At 44.9% G+C, this 19,582-nt stretch overlaps 1 protein-coding gene across 4 annotated transcripts in view; it reads right to left on the reverse strand.

Moving 5' to 3' along the window:
* LOC135239756 (ras-specific guanine nucleotide-releasing factor RalGPS1-like) overlaps nucleotides 1–19,582 on the reverse strand; it is a 126,586-nt gene that overhangs the window by 10,214 nt on the left and 96,790 nt on the right. For all 4 annotated transcript variants that reach the window (XM_064308690.1, XM_064308692.1, XM_064308691.1 and 1 more), the window contains 4 exons: nucleotides 16,632–16,769; nucleotides 15,307–15,400; nucleotides 8,109–8,167; nucleotides 2,145–2,271 (listed from right to left, as the gene is read on the reverse strand). In XM_064308690.1, coding sequence (XP_064164760.1) covers nucleotides 2,145–2,271; nucleotides 8,109–8,167; nucleotides 15,307–15,400; nucleotides 16,632–16,769 — 418 coding nt within the window. The remainder of the gene's footprint in view (nucleotides 1–2,144; nucleotides 2,272–8,108; nucleotides 8,168–15,306; nucleotides 15,401–16,631; nucleotides 16,770–19,582) is intronic.

Below are 19,582 nucleotides of genomic sequence, written 5' to 3' on the forward strand. Positions count from 1 at the left end.
CGACCATTAAGTACCAAAACGCGTGAAGTCAATTTCTTGATATGTGCTGCCCTCTGCTGGAGCAATGAGGGCGCTGCATGTCATTCGCCCTAATTAACTGCAGAAGTGCAGTATATGCAAATAGATGTAATGGAATTTAATGAAAATCCCCCCCCTCCAACAAAGAGTATGATGAAGAGTTCATTGTTTATATTATAGTGACAATTGCCCTGTGAAAACAATCTGATCAATGAAGCTGTATCAAATCCACATTTTCGTCAATTCTTCATGCACAAATGATGAATGTGAAAACAGGGCACTGGTACAAACTGGTTGCAAAGCAATAACAAAGCACCTCACATCAAATAACCACATAGATACCTAAACATAGGGTCCCTGGCAAAATGGACAAAAATATTTCATCTTTGAAGAATACTTTGTTTACATTTCTAACTTCTAATCAATTACCAAATAAGTAAACCACCATGTCTGGTTTACATAAACTTGACAAAATTGTTATCGTTGTAATTATCAAATATTTATATTGTAATAAATAGCTACGTGTTTTACGCAGATCCATGATATAACAATTGCATCACAAAATTGACACGCTTCCTTGTATGGCTGTTAAAAAGCGTCACAGCCTGAAGTGGGTGTTGGATGAAGATGGCTGCTGCATAACAGTCAGTCAGCAGTCGGGACACACTGGCCCCTCCCATGGCTAACTGCTGAAGCTAAACAGCCCAGGGACCGTCACTAGTGGGGTGGAAGGCGGTGACCATTCTAGGGGCCCACAGCTATATTCTTTCATGGGGCCCAGAATTCCTACTGTAGCTACGCCCTTGTAAACAGGCATGGGCTTGGTTAATACTTGTGGTTTGTACTTGGATGGGAGACATCTTGTAAAAACTGTTGGAAAAGGTTGTTGATCAGTCAGTAAGGGTTACTCCTCTCTCTGGTACAGAACAACTCCCAATGCCCCAGCACAGTGATGGGGACACTGTGCTGTAGAAGGTGCCATCCTTCAGCTGAAACATTAAACCAAGTTGCGTTCATTTAAAATGACATGGAACTTAACAAAACTGGTGCTAACTGTGGTGTCCTGGTCAAATTCCCATGAGAATGATCTCTCTACATCTGGCCCCCAATTTACTCCCCCTGTTTGACAGGCTACACAATCCCACAGTGCCAAGGTCATCACTGCTAAAGAGAATTGAGCTCTCAGTTGACCTACCTGATTATATACAACTTAAAGACACAAAGAGACCGACTGTATGTTTAACTTGGTTATAAAGAGGTTAAACACACAAAGATACCTACTGTCTGTAATCAATTCCTATTAACCTGTCCAGTCAAATTAAACACTGTGCTTGTAAAGCCTGATTTATACTTTGTCGCATGACCATTTTGAAGTGTTGCATGGCACAAATGTTGTATTTTCGATGAAAAAAAGCATTGCACAACACTTTTTCAGTGTCGCGTACCTCTAGAATTTTGATATGTCGCAGATACTTTGTTGCACGGTGTTGATTGGACAGCCAAAAGAAATACAGAAATTTATTGTCATTAATGCGTCATTATTTTCAGTTTATCTGAGTGACAGACCACCTTCTTTTTCCGTTTGCGTTTGAATTTTTTAAACGAAAGTAGATAAAGTTTATTCCTCCCAGATTTCTCTGTAATTTCACCAGGCGCCGCAATGTTTTCACACATGTGAACATCAGCAGTTTGGCGTCTCGTTACCATAGACAACAGAACCCTCTCCACAGCCCTTTGCCGAAGTATTAGTCATAGCGTAGGATGTGGGCTCATGAACGTTTGGGAACCCCTGTATGGGGGCCTTGAACTTTAAAGGTTTTGGAATCCCCAAAATAACATGGGGTGTAATAACAGTGTAAGAACAGTGTGATAGCTGTAGCCAGCCCATAGGAGGCAGACAGGTGGTACAATAACGGTGTGATAGCAAAACAATAGCAGGTGTTTGTAAGTGGCAGACAGGTGGTGTAATAATGACATAATATCAATGTAATAGCAGTAGATTGCCATTAAGTGGCAGTCAGGTGATGTAATAATGATGTATTAGCAGTAGCCTGTTAGTAGTGGGGACAGACAAGTGCACGACAACAGTGTAACAGCTATCTGTAGGGGGCGGCAGAGAGTCTCACTTGCTTCCCAGGCTGTGGCTCTTCCTGTGGCGGGACGGGGGCGGGGTCGGCAGGTGGTGGCACGTGGAGGTGTCAGGACAGGTCGGGCGACGGCTGTACCTGTCTGAGAAGGACACTTCAGAGGGTCCTGGGACAGGAGGACAGAGGAAGGGGGGGGGGAGCGGGGTGTAAGAGATTTAAGAGATGATATTAGAGCCAGTGGACGGAAACTTCCAGAACAAGGCTGCCCCTCTGGGCCCGCAGCTGGGCCCCAGATGGTTCCACCCCCGCTGGTGCTCACCGCACGCTTACAAATCACCTCCAGCAAACCGGCAGCCTCCACGGCTGTAACACACAGAGAGATATTCCCTATGTGCACGGCTTTGACAGTTTAACACAAGCTCCACTTTGTTCCGATGCTCAGACTATTCCCTTTTTTTTTCTTTTAAAGCAATGACTTCCGCTTGGACGTACCCTGCCTTTGAATGGTTTTCTATTGTGATTGGCATGTGTACAAGCTGAAATTCATATCTTTTTTATCCCGGTTGACATTCTTTCCAGGTTTCACTCTTGGAAAAAAGAGGCTTTCAACATCAGGCAATATTTAAAGGCTCAATAAATAAATAACACGTTTGCAGTGGTGGGGTTGGGTGGAAATATGTTTGATGGGCAGATCAATTTCACCAATCAGGATACAGTAGGGGAGGAGCCTAGTTCCAGTGACAACTATGTGAAGGGGGGAAAATGGAGGGATGGAAAATGATGGGGAATGTCTACGCACGAAGACTTGAAAGGACAGGTCCCAGGAATAAATACAGTTTTTTTTGGTCCAAAGAATGCTCTCCTTCCTCAAATCCGTCTTTCAGATGAGACGTTAAACCGAGGTCCTGACTCACTGTGGTCATTAAAGAGTAAAGAGTAGGAGGTTCCCCGGGGTCCTGGCTAAAATCCCAGATCTGGTCTCGCAAAAACTTGCCACCTAATCATCCCCTGATTTAATTGGCTAAAAAATGTTCTCTCCCTCCAGTGGAGCTGCTCAGCGGCCAACAATAGAGGATTGTGGTTGTACTGGGCAGCTCCCAGGTGTGAATGTGTATGAGTGTGAAGCAGGGCGTTCCTGCAAAAGAGCATCCGTGCTCAGCAAACCTACACTGGGTAAATAAAGGTTAAATAAAATAAATAAATAAATAAATAAATAAATAAATAAAATGTTTGAATTTATTACTTAATTTTTTTAAATGATCTTTAAAGGCGGCTGTTACGGTTTATCAATGACCGTTTATGACCAGCCACCTTCTATCCCCTTTAACTGACCGTGTCTGCACTTCTTTCAGGTTGAGTGAGAGGTTCAGGCCACACTTTTCTTAAAACCCACTCGTTATCAAGTTCAGAATATCAGCTCAGAATTCAGTCTCTCGAATGACACGTACAAGATGTGGACTGACCCTTCAGGAGTGATGGATGGGACATGGGACATGTGGTGGTGATGGGACATGTCTACAGTCATGGTCAGCCATTTTAAACTTGGGGAAACTAGAAATAAAGCTGTGTTTAAAATGAAACACTGTGCTGTGGCGAGTTGAAGTACCGGAGAAGTTTTTAAAAGCAGGTAAGTGGCCTACAGTGCACATCACAAAGAACACTCAGTTACCCTGGAAACCTGAACAGGCTATACTTTTCAAAAACAAATTCTGTAACTGGTCTAAGAGCCATTTCACAAGCGCTTGGGAAAATCAGCAGCTACACCTGGAGTAAAACGACTTGACAGTCCCTCATTACTTGAGGAAAAAAAAAAAAACCTCATTATAAAAATAGTTGGCCAGTTTTCCCAAAGCACCTAAGAACACAGCTAACAGAGAGGGTGATGGCGACGAGCTCATGACTAGCAGCACCCCCCGCCCCCCCACCGCCCGCCCCCCCCCACAACCTCTCCAACCCCACTCATCAAGAGTAAAAACACGCAGCCGACGGGAGGAAACACCGGTGCGTGCGGTTTTTAACGGGCCCAGAGTAGTTTTCCGAAATTAGTGAGCCGCCGGAACGGACTCTGGAAACCACCAAAGTCACAGTCGTGCCCTTATCCCAGTTCCCACGATGCACTCGGCCGGCTGCGCCAGGTGAGCAAACGCGCCTCCCTCAGGACAGGGAGGCACACGAGCCCCGTGGGGCCCGACTCAAAAGCTTAAAACTCAAACAGCCCCCGCCGGTACGAGGGTATGGGCCTGCCCGGAAATTACCGGAAGCGCAATCATCGCTTCTGCCCCTGGGGCGACGCACTTCAGCCGAAACGAAGTGCCTCCACTTAAACCGGGCCGTTCGCCGTGGCGGCTCCAAGGGCGGTAATTTGGGCTGGTTGAGGGGCGTGAGACCCACGGGACCAGGGCGTCTCTGACAGGCCAGGTGGCTGACCAGCGGAGTGGGTGAGAGCGCTGTTTTAGGATTCTGTCCAGGATGCCGAGGAAAAAGTTACCCAATGCGCGGGTATGGGACGGGTGGTCCTCAAAGTGCGAGTATGAAATCTGAAATTAAATTTGAACTTTTTTCCCTCGTATATAATTTCCGTACTATGTATAGCTAAAATACAGATATTCGGTCATACTTTAAACACAGTGTTTCTCATAAAAGCTTTATATTGCATGTACAATGCCTTCATAAACATGTCCCAATGGCTTGATTGCATAAGGAGGTGACATAACACCTCCTTACGCAACATTTTATGCCAGACATGACATAACCAACAACGTCACCAGGCTAACAGCCAAAAATGATAAAGGGAGACATAAAGCATCCATAATGTCTCTTCATGAAAATGTAGATTATTTTACTCTGTTCCCCAATTTAGTTTTACCTACAAGTGTACAGTAAGTGAATTCTTTGTAAATGACACACACAACTTTGAATGCTGGGATTTCAAAAAAAAAAATCCCAGCATTCAAATGAACTATTATTTAAAATATTATCCAGAAGCATTTTGGGTGTGGCTGGAGGGAGAGAAGGCTGGAGGAGCAATATTTCAAAATTCTAGAAATTCATCGGGGGCTCACGTAATAGTTCAGATTAATACTTGGATTGTGATAGAGTATGTACCATAAAACAAAATCATAAAATGTGAAATGGTGATATAACACAGTTCAGGCATTCTTGAGGAGGCCAGAATCTGGTCTCTTACCCCAGGGATCTCCGAGTGGTTTCTCTCGTGAACAGAGCTGTTTTAAACGAGAAGCTCAGGGCTTATTGGGCTGGGTTTGCTGAGAGCCTGGTGACTGTTCTACTTCCCAGGAGAAACATCTTGGCCCGGCTCGACTTGTGACAGCGTCTCTGCACTATACATATAATACTGAATGGAAACCTCTTCAGGGTCCGGCCAATCCCAAATCGGCACGGAACGGCAAGACCTAAACACACCTATACCCCCTGTGGTTTCCTAAGTTTCCACATCTTTTTCGCCCTGCCAACGATGATTCACAGCGACACCTTGCATATAACACACACGTGACCCAGAATGTGAATTGCACAAAAAAAAAAACACAAATTAATAAAAAAATCGAATCAAGCGAATCTTACACAAAACAACACCGTCTGTTTGCTACTGCAAACATCAGAAGGATGTCATGTTCCTGTGGCAAAAACACAGCGTGCGGTAAATGAAACAAGATCCCATCACACTGTAAAAGGGCCCGTGTGGTAACGGTCTCAGACCTGCTCTCATTGGTGAGCAGTCTAACAGCCAGGCTGCCGAGTGACAGTTGGTAAAGTCAAACTGCAGCTCTGATTGGGCTGTCTGATCTCACTGGGGCTCCAGCAGATCGCTCCTCTCGTGTAAGCAGGTCTAATGACCAGGCGACAGCTCGTGATCCTGGCTGCACCGTCCGCCACTGCAGCCACTCACTAAGGGAAGGCAGGGATTAGCCATTAAAGGTCCCCACTTGTTCTATTTTCTCAACAATTTTATTTTATCCCACAAGGCCTATCGAACTTGTTGATAGCGTTAAAAAAAAAAAATCAGGGAGTTTCTCTCCTCTCAAGCAGAACAGACCGTTTCTTGAGGGTGCTAGAGGTTTTGTGCAATCTCCGCCTCGATGGATTATCTAACCAGAAATGACAGGAGCACCTCTGGAATCTCATCGCAACTCCTACTCGAAAAGTGAACATGGTCTCCATAAATTATCCAGCAGGGATTAAACCGTACATGTTCCAGAGTCGGGTTCATAAATTCAAACCATGAAAGAGGAGCCGGTTCAAGAACCAAGAGCCCTGCAATGGTAAACTATACTGTGAGTTACCTATCACATCACAGGCTACTTAGCCAGAGAGCTGGAAAGCGCATTCAGAGCTTATGTCCATGAGTACTATTTTTATGCCTCTATGAATAATTTTGTGAATTTGTTCTTGACAGGTATTATAACTTTTACTTACATATTGTAGCTGATGATAATTGTAGCGGATAAGATTAAAATTGCCCCATCAAAGCAATTATCCTGTGAATAAAACGTGTTTGTGGAAATTATACGACTGATCGATTCGTCTGAGAATGTAAACTGTTGCACCTGCGACAACTGTTAAAGAATGGCCACTGAACATATGTTGCAAGGAGTGCAAACAGTAGATGATTGGCCGCTTTGACTGAAATCCACAACCTACGTCAAACCTGCAGCCAAATCTGACTTGCTTGTTTCGTCTGGTTATTTTTTTTTGGAAGCAAACGTCTTACAGATTTCATAGATTTTTAGCCTAAACGAGACAACGCAAGCCACCAAGCATTTAATAAAACTCAAGCGGGGGGTTTTTAATGGGACAGACCATCAATATGTCAGGCCTGTAATTAGAATGCCCTGCATTCATGAAAAGGGGGGGGGGGGCACTGTTTGATGGTTACCATGACAGTCTTTTCAAACATATTGTTAAAAAAACTGTAACCTTTTACCGATACAGACACTAACCCTGTATTAATTCACCAGTAGTTTTGTATAGATTGAAACTCATTGTACAAGTTAAAGCTGGTCTGCTCTTCCTACCCGAACAAACGCACTCACACGCATGCGCACGCGCACACACACACAAACACACACACACACAAACAAACACACACACACACACAGAACAGCAGCAGCAGGTGAGTATTAAAGACCCATTGTTTGGATGAATGACGCTCATTCCCACTAATTACCCTCACTGACAGACTTTCTGTGACCTCTGACCCATGACCTCCCCACTTCCATCACTGTCCCATTTGATGAGGTTTCGTTTACTATTTTCCCTCTCCGCTCAGGACCAGCCCAAGTCCCATCTGGTGGCATTCCAGACACCTCGCGTCACCTGGCATTCGCAGCCAGGGATAATTACCAAGGGAAAATAATTAATTAGTGTATTAATTGCATGGAAATGTGTGGGTAAGGCCCAGCTGCAGGGTGGTGATTAGCAGTGAGAGCCTGCTGGCTAACAGTCTGTGTTCATTTCAGCTTCCTTTGGGGAGCCAGGCCACCATTTCCCCCTCTCTGGTTTGTTCATGTGTTCGTGTGATGATTTAAACAGGCAGGCGGTCACCTTTTAAAAGGCATGCGATAACTCATGCACTGCCGGCTGGGATAGGAGGCCGGTGACATCATTCTTCCACTGCTAAAGGTTCAGTGCGTGAGTCCCACAGGAAGTGTACAAGAAAGGAAACAAACTGGGGCAAACTGGGACAGTCTGTGCCTTACGCTCCCACCCCAGCAGGGCTACTGTCCTAGTGTTTGAAGCAGGAAACATAATACCTTACAGCACGTCGGCACATTACAGTTTAGCCATTGTTGCTTATAGTTTTCTCGTCTGTGTTCCTGCAGTGAAATACACATGCACATATGCAAACACACGCTCACACACACACACACACACACACATAATGTGTGAGTGTGTTCTGAGTGTGAGTGGGCAAGTGTTTGTATGCGTGTGTGTGTGTGCGCGCAGGCGTGTGCATACGTGTGCATAAGTGTGTTGTCACATTACCTGCAAGGTCTTCCTTAGAGGAGGTCAGGCCATTTCCAGGTTCAATCCTCAGGGAAAGCCTGTAACACAGACAGCCTCAATCAGCACAGAGTGTCACTGCATCACAGAGGGGGGCGAGGCTCAGGCTGTGGCCTGTCGCCAGGCAACAGACAAAAAACACATTTGTAATGTCCTCATGGTGAGATGCACACAAACAGAAGTAAAGGAATATGTAAACATACAGTAGGAATACATAATTGTGAGAACCGGCCCATAACCGGCTTAGACCAGGGGCTCCTGATCTTACCAAAATGGCGCGGTGTGGTTTCAGGTTTTTGTTGGAGTCTACACTAACCCTTCTCAGATATGACCAGGCACCCCTGCTCACCCCTGAGATCACTCCAGGGTGCCTGTCTCCCTCTGGACTGAGCGTAGTGCAACAGTGACTGTGCAGGTTCAACTCCCAGGTGAGGCACTGACATTGTACCTTTGAGCAAGGTACTTTACCTGAACTGCTTCAATAAGCATCCAGCTGTATAAATGGATTGTGTGTATATAGTCATGCTGTGTAAACCTCTCTGGATGACAGCGTCTACTAAAAGCCCAGTGTCTACTAAGCTGGTCAATTCATTGACAACTCTTAAATACAGATTAGCACATCACTGAAAACACATTATGCTGAAAAACATACAGACACGCACAAGTAAATACTTGTGCACCATGGCAACACAGACAAAGAGCTCAAGAGTGATAGACAAAAGCAACATCACTATACGCCATGCTAACAAAAGCACACCTGTGCACCATGTGTGTAGAGCCACCAAGAGATAAATGACGTAACCATAACAGGCTAAAAGCTAGGCTGGGAAAAAATGATTTGACTCCAATAATAAACAAAAATAATTGATATTTGCTGACATAAACTTAAGTGTACACACACAGGGGTGTATTAAGGAAGACCAAAAAAGTTACAACTGTGTCGAGGGATTTTTTGTTTAATAGTAATTTAACAGCCACGTTTATCCCGATTCATTTACAGAGCAGCCAATACAACAAGAATGGAGTAACAGCAGATACATTATTCATCTAATGTAACTAAAACAAAGCATCACTGTGCAATAAAATTAAGGCCGTGTCCCGCAGTGAAAGGACTGCTTTAAAGTCAAAAAGAAAGTGAGGGTTTAACAAAATATCAACAATAGCAGTATAAAAATCTGTAGCGCATTTTTGTCGTTATGTTACTGTACTGGCTAATGCAACATAGATTTCATACACATACATACACAACACAGCTGGGTACCAGTAATGCAGGTTCATATTTTATAGCATCTGGCGTGACTAGTTTGACACATAAACTCTGCACTACAAGTACGTGTTAGTGGATGTGGACCTAAAATTGGTACTGCACACATCCAAACACACAAAGGCACAGGCTGTAACAATTCTAACGTACATACTTTGGAGGGGGGGGGGGGTAATCACTGTTCTTTGCGCAATTAATTAAAGTACTGACGGCTTCCGAATATCGATGACAGGATAAGGCATCCCAGATCTTGTCTTGTTACACAACACGAGTCTTGGAAGTGAGGAACACGGCTTAATTTGGGGAATAAAAAAAAACCACAGTGACATACTGCACTCAGGCACGTAGCAGATGCTCTTACCCACAGCGACTCTGGCGGAGAGCTTGCTTTTGAGCAGACTGCACTTGAAACAAATGAAGAAGACTGGCATTGAGTCTCCTGCGTCTGATAATTATCACGGACTGTGCCCTTCTGGAAAATACGTATTACTGATCCCTAATAAATCCACATGTAGCTCCAAAGCAAACAACCATGGTACGAACCGTCCGTCCGCTTGCATTCATAAATACGACTCTAAATCCCAGATCTGGGGGGACTTAGTTTACACGCAGTACCAATTTACTTTTTCATGCCAGCAGACCAACAGGGTTTAAAATTTTCTTTTGACAAATTTTTTTTTCTGTTGCAATCCACAGCAATGAAAGATTTAGTTCAATATTTTTGACATGTGGTTTCTGCATACTGTACACTTTCCACACAATCCCGGAGGGCGAAAACATCGGGACATTTAAATCAGTGAGGGTAGAAAGCCTCTGGGGTGAGTGGCGATGGTTCTGATTAGGGTGTCAAACTCCCTACAGAGCGCAAAACTCCTTGCGGTTGTTATGTCCTGGAAATACAACTAGACTGTCTGTGTGCGTTTAAATCTGCGAATTGAGAGGCACCTGTGGGGATGCACCTGAGTGCTTAAAAGCCCCTCCTCTGCCTCTCTCTCTCTCTTTCTCTCCCTCTCAGCCAGCAGACACTGCAGGAGCAGTGTCTCCCTCATCCGCCACATTTTCCCCTTTTTTTCTTTGTTTTACTCTTAATAAATTCAAACTTTTGTTTACACCTAATCCTGATCCAGGCACGCAGACTCACAGAGCAAGGGAATGTAACACGGTGAAAATGAATAGTAACAACTGCATACAGCAAACACACAAGAAAACATGCGCACTGTAAGGAAACTCACCATTCCATTTATGGCATACGAGTTTTTGAGGAAAATGAAGTAGGTGTTGTTATTGATGTCAAATAAACATTTGTGGTTTGTTCAGTTTTGTTGAGTGGTTTAGAGGTTATGACAGACTATTAGAAGGCTGATTGCTCTGGACCAATGGCAGCATTCCTGTTCAACACCATGTGAATCAGAGAGAGCGGGAGGTAATGTTATAGGGAAGAAGAGAGCAGTGTTATCCCATGAAAAGGATGACCCAGTGGCAGGTCATTTGAATGAGCCAGAGCATGCATTCACAAAAGATCTGCATCGAGGTATAGATCTGGGATCAGATTTCCTTAGTTCACATCCCAATCATAACCATTATGAGGCAAAACTGATCCTACATGATAATGCTGTAATGCCTTGTGAATACAGGCCTGGGACTGGATCCACCGATGTCTATGTAACAAAACCAAGCATGTCTGCAACATTTAATGAAAGCCAGCAGGACTTAATGTCACCAATTACAACAAAGATTTTCATATGGTGCATTTTAAGCATTTTAAGAACTTAATTTCAGCACATGATTTATTATTTTCTTTTATCTCTGAACATTCAGAACTTTGACGGACTGCTCCGTTGCTGGGGCAGCTTGCTTTTATTCCTGTTTATTCCACATGTAATCAACTGTTTCCATTGTAAAGTGTGACTGATCTGCGTGACATTGACTTGGAGGGACTTGGGATGTTTTAGGGATTTGTAATGTAGAGCGCAAACCTTGATTACTCAGTGTCGTGTTTACATAAATGCCACGCTCGGCTGGATCAGCGGCGGCCATGTTGGCCAATGCCAAACGTTACCGCACCACACTCTCCATCAGAAGCAGATGGTCTCCTTTCTTCAGAACCACTAAACCGAAACAACATCATTTATCTGTAGCTTCAGAGTTTACTTTTTGAAACATGCTCAATTAAAATGTTATTCTAAAACTGTCAACAGCTAAAGTGTAATTTCATTGGATCAGTCATTGTCAGAGTTTAGTTTTTTGGATTAATCCTAATCTGTCGTTTTTTTTGGGAGGAGAACTGCAGATGCCATAACTCTCCCGAACTGGCAGCAAGGACTGTCTCAGGAGCAAGGCTGAAAACCATTCCAAATTTGGGTGGAAATTTGACATGGCAAAAAAAAAATGTAATGTTGAGCAAGTCTAGCAGGTTGAGCAAATTTTCCCTTTACCTTTATATGAAACTGCTGAACAATCCAAGTATTTAACGTGCTCTATGCTCTCTGAATCTGTGCATGCCTGCACATACTAGCGTCCAGTGCTGCTGCATCCCAAAGGGGGTAGTTACCCCCGAAACACAGGACACCTGAACATCACACCCATCTGTACTTAATTAAACATCTCATTCCAAAACCATGGGCATTAATATGGAGTTGGACTTCAGCCGAAATAGCTGAAACCACTAATTAGAAGGGGTGTCCACATACTGTTGGAAATGTAGCGTATGATTGGTCATTATAGCACTGGAGAAAAAGCAAAAAAAAGGATAAAAAAACTTTGGAAAAACGCTTTGACCCTTTGAGACACTTTTTTCTTCCAGAAAACAGGTGCTGGCTGGACGGGGGTAGATCATTGAAATTTCTTGAGTGAAAACTCAATGAAATTTAAAAAATTAGGCGGGAGGACAGAGATCTTAAAGAGGACAGATGAAGTGCTGCTCATGGTTTTTCACTCAAGTAATTCACAGCTGTAGCTGCTCATCTGTATCGCCCCAAGGAGAGCGTCTTTGAGCAGCCCTGCAGTGACTCACTTCACCAGGATGACCTCACTTTAAAGGAGAGCACGCAGCTTGATGCATTAACACAAACTGCAGAGATGACATCCCAACGCTGGCTGCTCTTCTAGGCCCAAGCTTTCAAAGCGCTCGAGTTAGCCTGCTGTTAAAGAGAAAAATCACGGAAATCATTTCAGCTGACGACAGATGGTGTGACTCACTTCCTTGCAGCTGCAGGACACACTGTGGCTGGAGTCACAATGTGACACACACACGTACACACATACACGCACATGCACACACACGCATGCTCGCACACAGCAGACACGCATGCAGACACATGCAAACACACATGCATGCATGCATGCAGGCATGCATGCACCCACACAAGCACACGCACACACACAAACTGTACAGATCAATATCAACAAGCACACGCATACCGTACACACACATACAAATACATCGATACACATAAATACACATGCATGCATGCACACACACAGGCACATAGGCATGCAAACACAAACACACACACACACGCACACAGGCACACACACGCATACACACACACACAAAAACAAACTAGACATATACTTTTACAGTAAAGCCATTTAGCAGATGCTCTTAGCCAAAGTGACTTCCGGAAGGTTAAGTTCACATGGTCAGAAAACCAACACTACAGCAACGATAAGCCACTATAAGACCAGCGCCACCAAGGAGATGTGTGCCACAGGACTGACCCAACGCTTTCTGTCATTAACTGGAAGTCAACAGCATGTTTTCCTCCAGTAGGAACAGCTGCCATATCTATGAAATACCATCAAAACAACCAAAAGCACTGCCAGATTTCATTAAGTTTTCCTGGCATGAGGTAGTTCTTTTTAATGCCAAACCTTTGCCCCTCCTCCCGCCATGCACTGAATGGAGGGGGTATCCCAGTGGGGGTATGGGGGGTGTCAGATCCGCCAAAACCCATTGACTGAGTGGGAACCCATATGTCCAGCAGAACCCAAAACCAGTGTTTCCTTGAGGCTCGGAAACAGGGAAAACGTGAGAACCATACGAATGGCAGAAAAACAGCCTTCATGAGGATTATTTTTTTTGATGAATGCTAGGAAAAAACGTTGTGGTGGTTTATGTGCTCTGTTTGGCTTTGCAAACCCTGCCGCCACTGTCATAGATGGATGGATGGATGTCTTTTTTATTAATGCTTCATAATAATAATAATAAAAACAGAGAAAATGAGAAGAGGGAGGAAGAATCATACATCAGATCCACCCGCACTGAGACTTGGTGGCTTGGTACACACACACAAACACACGCTCTCTTTCTCTCTCTCTCACACACACACATACACTCGCTCTCTCATACAGACACACACACACACACACAAATACACTCGCTCTGTCATACAGACACACACACACACACACACACATACACTCGCTCTCTCATACAGACACACACACACACACAAATACACTCGCTCTGTCATACAGACACACACACACACACACACATACACTCGCTCTCTCATACAGACACACACACACACACACACACACACAAATACACTCGCTCTCTCATACAGACACACACACACATACACTCACTCTCTCATACAGACACACACACACACACACACACACATACACTCGCTCTCTCATACAGACACACACACACACATACATGCCCTTTAACCTACTGTGGACTATTGAGAATGTGGAAAATTGCCATTTTGAGTGTTCCAAAGCATTCCAGAAAAGAGATACTTGTGATTCTACTGCAGAGAACTACCAAGGGTGACTTATAGGAGTTCGTGGTGTGCAAATCAAACTGGAAAACACAGTCACGTGAGGTGGCGGGGGGTGGGGGTTGAGTTGGCCCCTCTCCACAGAGTGTCTCAACATATAAACTTTTTTTTGGGGTGGGAGGGGTGGGGGGCTTCCAAGGCAAGGAAAAGAGATCAGCCACACAACAGCCTGAGTTTCACTTGATGGAGGCCTTCATCATGATCATATATCTAATGCCTTCAGCTACGTGACAGCAGCCAGAACAAATCATGAAAAAACAGCCATCACCAAAGCTGAAACGCTTTATTGGCTAATGGCTTTTTCTGAGGGAAGCTAAAAATACAAGCTGTGCCAAATGATATTTATGGGTCCATCGTTCCGGGAAGTGGACTGGCTTCTCTCTGCTATGGTGAAGTTGTTTCATAACCACGATCAGGAGACAGTCTGTACAGTGTGAGAGACCAGGGGGAAGCCCGACCTGGAAGCCTTAGAGATAAGCATTAGTGATGATCTACACCACTGTTTCTCAACCCTGGTTTTGGAGATCTACCTACCTGTAGGTTTTCACTCCAACCCTAACAAGGCACACCTCATTCAGTGTCCCAAATTAGGGATGATGTTAATACCTACAACACAGTAGATCTCCAGGAACAGGGGCTGGGCAGCCCCGACCTACACTGAGATCAACATTAGACATGATCCTCGTCACATCAGAACAGACAAGAGTATAGTCTAAGAAACAGGGTTCAGTTTCACAGATGTGAAACGGAGTAGCACAGTTGAATCATGATGCTCTTGGTATGACTGAATTCACACTCAATTCATACTATCGGTCAATTCGTATTACCCATGAGCTCATGCTGCCTTTCATTTTGTGCAGCACATCAATCCACACTACTCATTACATCATGCAGTAAGACCTGCCGCACACGCTCATACGGACAGTCAACACGGCCATAAACGACCTGCTTGGGGGTTTCCGTAGCATTGTGTTACATGTAGCAGACGATGACCTGGATTTTACAGTTTCGGTTTTTGGTTCAGACACGCTGCCCTGTGCCAGGGCTGTGTTTGGGAAAAGACGGGACGGGGGCGTGCGGCTCCGGCTGGGACGGAGAGAAGCGCAGCTCGCGCTCCGCTTACTTGTAGTTGTCGTCCTCCACAAACTTCTGCAGCTCCTCGATGTAGTGCACGGACATCAGGTACTTCTGCACGTGTGGCAGCGTCACCAGGTGCTCTGTGTGGGGGGGGGGGAGGGGCGAGGTGGGGTGGGGTGGGCAGCAGAGAAAGCAGTCAGAGGAGCCAGAATCCACCAATACCCCCCAGTGGCATCAGCTTTATAATCTGTTTACAACCAACATAATCCACGTTTATAAGCAATGTATATGATGTTTATAACCCATGTTATAAGCCAATCAACTGTAAGCCATGTTTATACCTGACGTAATTCATGTTTACAAGCAAAATAATTCAAGTTTAGGAGGCGTATCACCCTGCTGCCCCTCCGCAGCCTCATGGCTGAAGCAAAGCAGGGTTTAGCTTCAGCTGTTAGTACTTGGATGGGAGACCTGGTTTTTCTGCTGGAAGTGGTGTAGACAGTAATTCGTGTTCATTAAGGATCATGAGGGAAAAAGTTATTCCTTATTTCTTTGAGTAAAAAGTAAACACAGTCCGACACATTTGCCTTGGATGCAGAATTAGAAGAAGCAAAACCCAAAGACTGTTATAAAATAGGAGGAACACCCACATCTCCACAGTAATTCACTCATGAATAAAATTTGCTGAGAGAAACGATCGTTTAAAAGGTATTGTTTTTTATCCCTTCTCTGTTTTCTAGCTCACGACCGACCACTGGCGGCTTCCACAGCCCTGAAAACCTTCCCAGACCTCCCTCTCACGCGTGCGGTTTTCTCTCGTTCTCTCATTACCTACGGCGCCCTGCGGCCATTTTCCAGAGACAGGCTCTGGCAGCGGAACCCAGGAGGGCTTTGTCTCCAACGGCGATGGACTTGCTTGAATTTTTACAACAAAAGAGTTTAACAAAATGCTTGTCTTCCTGCTGAGCTGCTTATTTTAACAAGCACTTAGGTCACTATGGATCTCGGATGTCAAGGCGGTGTTTATAAATGCTATAATGACACAGCGCGTGTTGCTCATCAGTTAAAACCTTACATTGTGGGTATAATGTCCCACTCACAGAGGGATGATGTTCTGGATCATTAACACCACAGAGTAAAAGTAACATCATCACCGGGGTAATAGAATGTTGGAGACGGAGTACCACCTTGATCACTCAGTGTGGTCATAAAATATCAGTGTTAACGCAACATAATGACCAGGGTAAAAGAGTGATAAAAAAGCAAGGCTGCCCCCCCCCCCCCCTCCACAGTGGTGGCAGGATGGGGGCAGTGGAATGTTTGGGAAGTGGTGGGCAGAGCAGTGTAGCACAGGGCAGGGCGGGGACCCACCGTAGTTGCAGGACACCTGCAGGTCGGAGATGATCCTGAGGAGGTTGTTCATCTGATTGGTCCTCTGCTCCGTCTCGATGATACTGTCGGAAGCCGGATAGGCTGAGTCGATGTAGGTCATGTCAAACAGGTAAATACCTGTACAGGAGAGAAAAGGAAAGAGGAAAAGGTGAAGACAGAGAGAGAGATGGAGAGAGAGAGAACGTGTGTACCTGTTTGAGCGCATAAAGGAAAATAAACTTTGGAAACTGATTACATGTTTTTGGCAGTCCTCAGACCCATTTGTTATTCACACTACATGCGCAATCCTCTGCCTAAAAGGCAGCTAAGACTATATATTGTAGGCTTATGCACTGACTGCTACTAGCTGTGACACTGATGACTTGCCATAGTTTGTGCTGTTTGCTAATCATTTTACATGCACTTATGTAAGCTGGAACTTCTCTGGCTATGACAGGTGAGTGAGTCACTCTTTTGCACAAGGGCTACATCACCTCTTTAGCCATAAATGTGGCTGGCCAGGCATTGAGGCAATTTACTGCTAAATTTTATCATCTTTATCTCAGCTTACCTGTTAAAATGTCAATTCAGGTAAAATAAAGACAGACCGCAGACAGAAAACAATATATTTCGCTTATCTTGAGGACGACTCATTGGGAGACTAACGTCTTCATGGCGTCGGTATGCTGCAGGCCGGACTTAGCCAGCGTGCTGTCTCTCCCTGTCTGGGCTGCCAGAAATTTCTCATCTGTGAAGACTTGAGAGCCAAAGGCAGTCCTCAGAGATCAGGGAGCAGCGAGCACCAGGGCTAAGCCCAGAACAAAATGGCTGCTCCCCCTTGGATAAGCACTGTGCCAGTTCCTCTCAATCAGAACTGTATTTCTAAAAGTCAACCAAGAAATGTGCCACGCCAAGCAGGGAAACGTTCCCTAGGCAGCTTGGCAAACACTTGTGATGTTCAACCAAACTGTATTTCTGTTTTTCATTTACCATGATTACATAAGAACAAGAATGTGAAAATGTTTAGAGGATGAAAACAGGCCTCTCAGCTCATCCAGGTTTATCTTGTCTCTACTGATATAATTGCTATCAGCAGGAGGTTTGCAATTCCGTAGAGTTATAAAAAATCTCTCAAATACACACAGACGAACACGTATACACATGCACACACAAGCAACAATTTTTTGCCACATTTCTCTTTACAAAACAACTGTTATATGGCACTCTGTATATGACATCTTACATAACCGTCCCAAATAATGGGTTGACTCCCAAAGGAAAAAGAGATGCCTGTAAAACAATTTCCCCCTTTTCACCACTGGCATGCAAAGCGAAATTAGAGAAAAATTCAGGATCTGTCTGTTTCTTCATTACCAGCTGAACAAACAGTGAAACTGCAGCCCGCGGGTCTGAGCAGGCATTACACAGGATTAATGGGAGCCAATGGGACGGGGCTGGTCCATGCCGTTAGTGCGCTGTTCTAGGGCGCGGCCGGATCCCTCGGTTTTGAATCCGGACTGTGCTGATTGCGGCTGGCAGTCCTGCATGGCCGTTGCGCAGCTAGCTTTAGCATTGCCCTGGGATTACAGCATTTCACTACATTACATTACATTACAGGCATTTAGCAGATGCTCTTATCCAGAGCGACTTACACAACTTTTTTACATAGCATTTTACATTGTACCCATTTGTATAGCTGGATATATACTGAAGCAATTTCAGTTAAGTACCTTACTCAAGGGTACAACGGCAGTGTCCTACCCGGGAATCAAACCTACGACCTTTCGGTTACAAGTCCAGTTCCTTACCCACTGTGCTACACTCCGTCCTAGCGACTAGCGACCCCTGCTGGTCCCTCCTCATTTTACGATTTTTGCTTGTAACTTAAATGCTGACATACTGTTCTGTTCATGAAAAAGTTCTACAAAACTGCTTTTGAGACAGAGATTTACACTTTCTCAGGAGTCTAAGCTCCTCAACTCACACAATTCTCAGTCCTTCTTAGACTGAAAAGGCAGCTCTGCCCAATGATTTCAGTTAACAAGGAGGCTCCATCCCCCCCCCGCCTCAGCTCAGAACACAATAAACCAGCCACCGATTTCGGTCTCATTTCGATATCCACAGCCACCCATAGCATGTCTCTCCACCACCTCCTCCCAAGGTCCTCAGTTTTCAGTCTGACAGGAGTAGATTCCGGAACTGGTTTTTGGATGACTGAACTTTATAGAGTTCCTAATTCTGCCTCTTTCTGGGTTAGCCTTCCAGTGGAGAAAAGGGATAAGCAAACTGGATCACCATAAAAAAGCCCGGTCAAGCTAATTCAACCAAACCAAAGAAGCAAACAACAAACATACGAGAGAGACACTGCGAGATTGCGGGGGGAGGGAAATCCTCAGCACCAGATATCCTTCCGGCCCCGGAGACCGTCCACGGGGTGAACCTCATGCAGTCACATCCTCTGTGTCATTAAGTTAAGTTATCCAGGCAAAGGTCTGAATTTTATTTTTATTTTTTTCTCGATTGTGCAATCTGCCAAATCCGCTGCTATCGGAGAAGCTGGCTCTTGCTCTTCCTGGCTCTGACTCAAAGGACAAAGGCAGCGCATCACAGCTCAGCTCCGCCCCCTGGGCCATTTAACTCCCCTCAGAGTTTTCCCTCAAAGTCCGAGCCGCTCCGCAGCGATTCTGCTTCCAGCACAGATCAGGCCTGAAGAAGATGTACCTGTGACCTGAGTGCTGCTGCACTGATGCAGTTTGGGTAATTTTCCAGGAGGGTTGACAATGAGCAAGGCAGGATGCAAGGCTGTAGTGAAAACCTACACCCTTGTTCAGAGAACATTCCGGAGCCTTCCAACACTGCCGTTCTACACTGGCCTTCTGCATTACAGTTCTACACTGCTGTTCTAAACTGACATTCAACACTGGATTCTAATTGTAACGCTCAACAGCACA

The sequence above is a fragment of the Anguilla rostrata genome, chromosome 14, assembly GCF_018555375.3.
Source record: "Anguilla rostrata isolate EN2019 chromosome 14, ASM1855537v3, whole genome shotgun sequence".
Classification (NCBI taxonomy): Eukaryota; Metazoa; Chordata; class Actinopteri; order Anguilliformes; family Anguillidae; genus Anguilla; species Anguilla rostrata.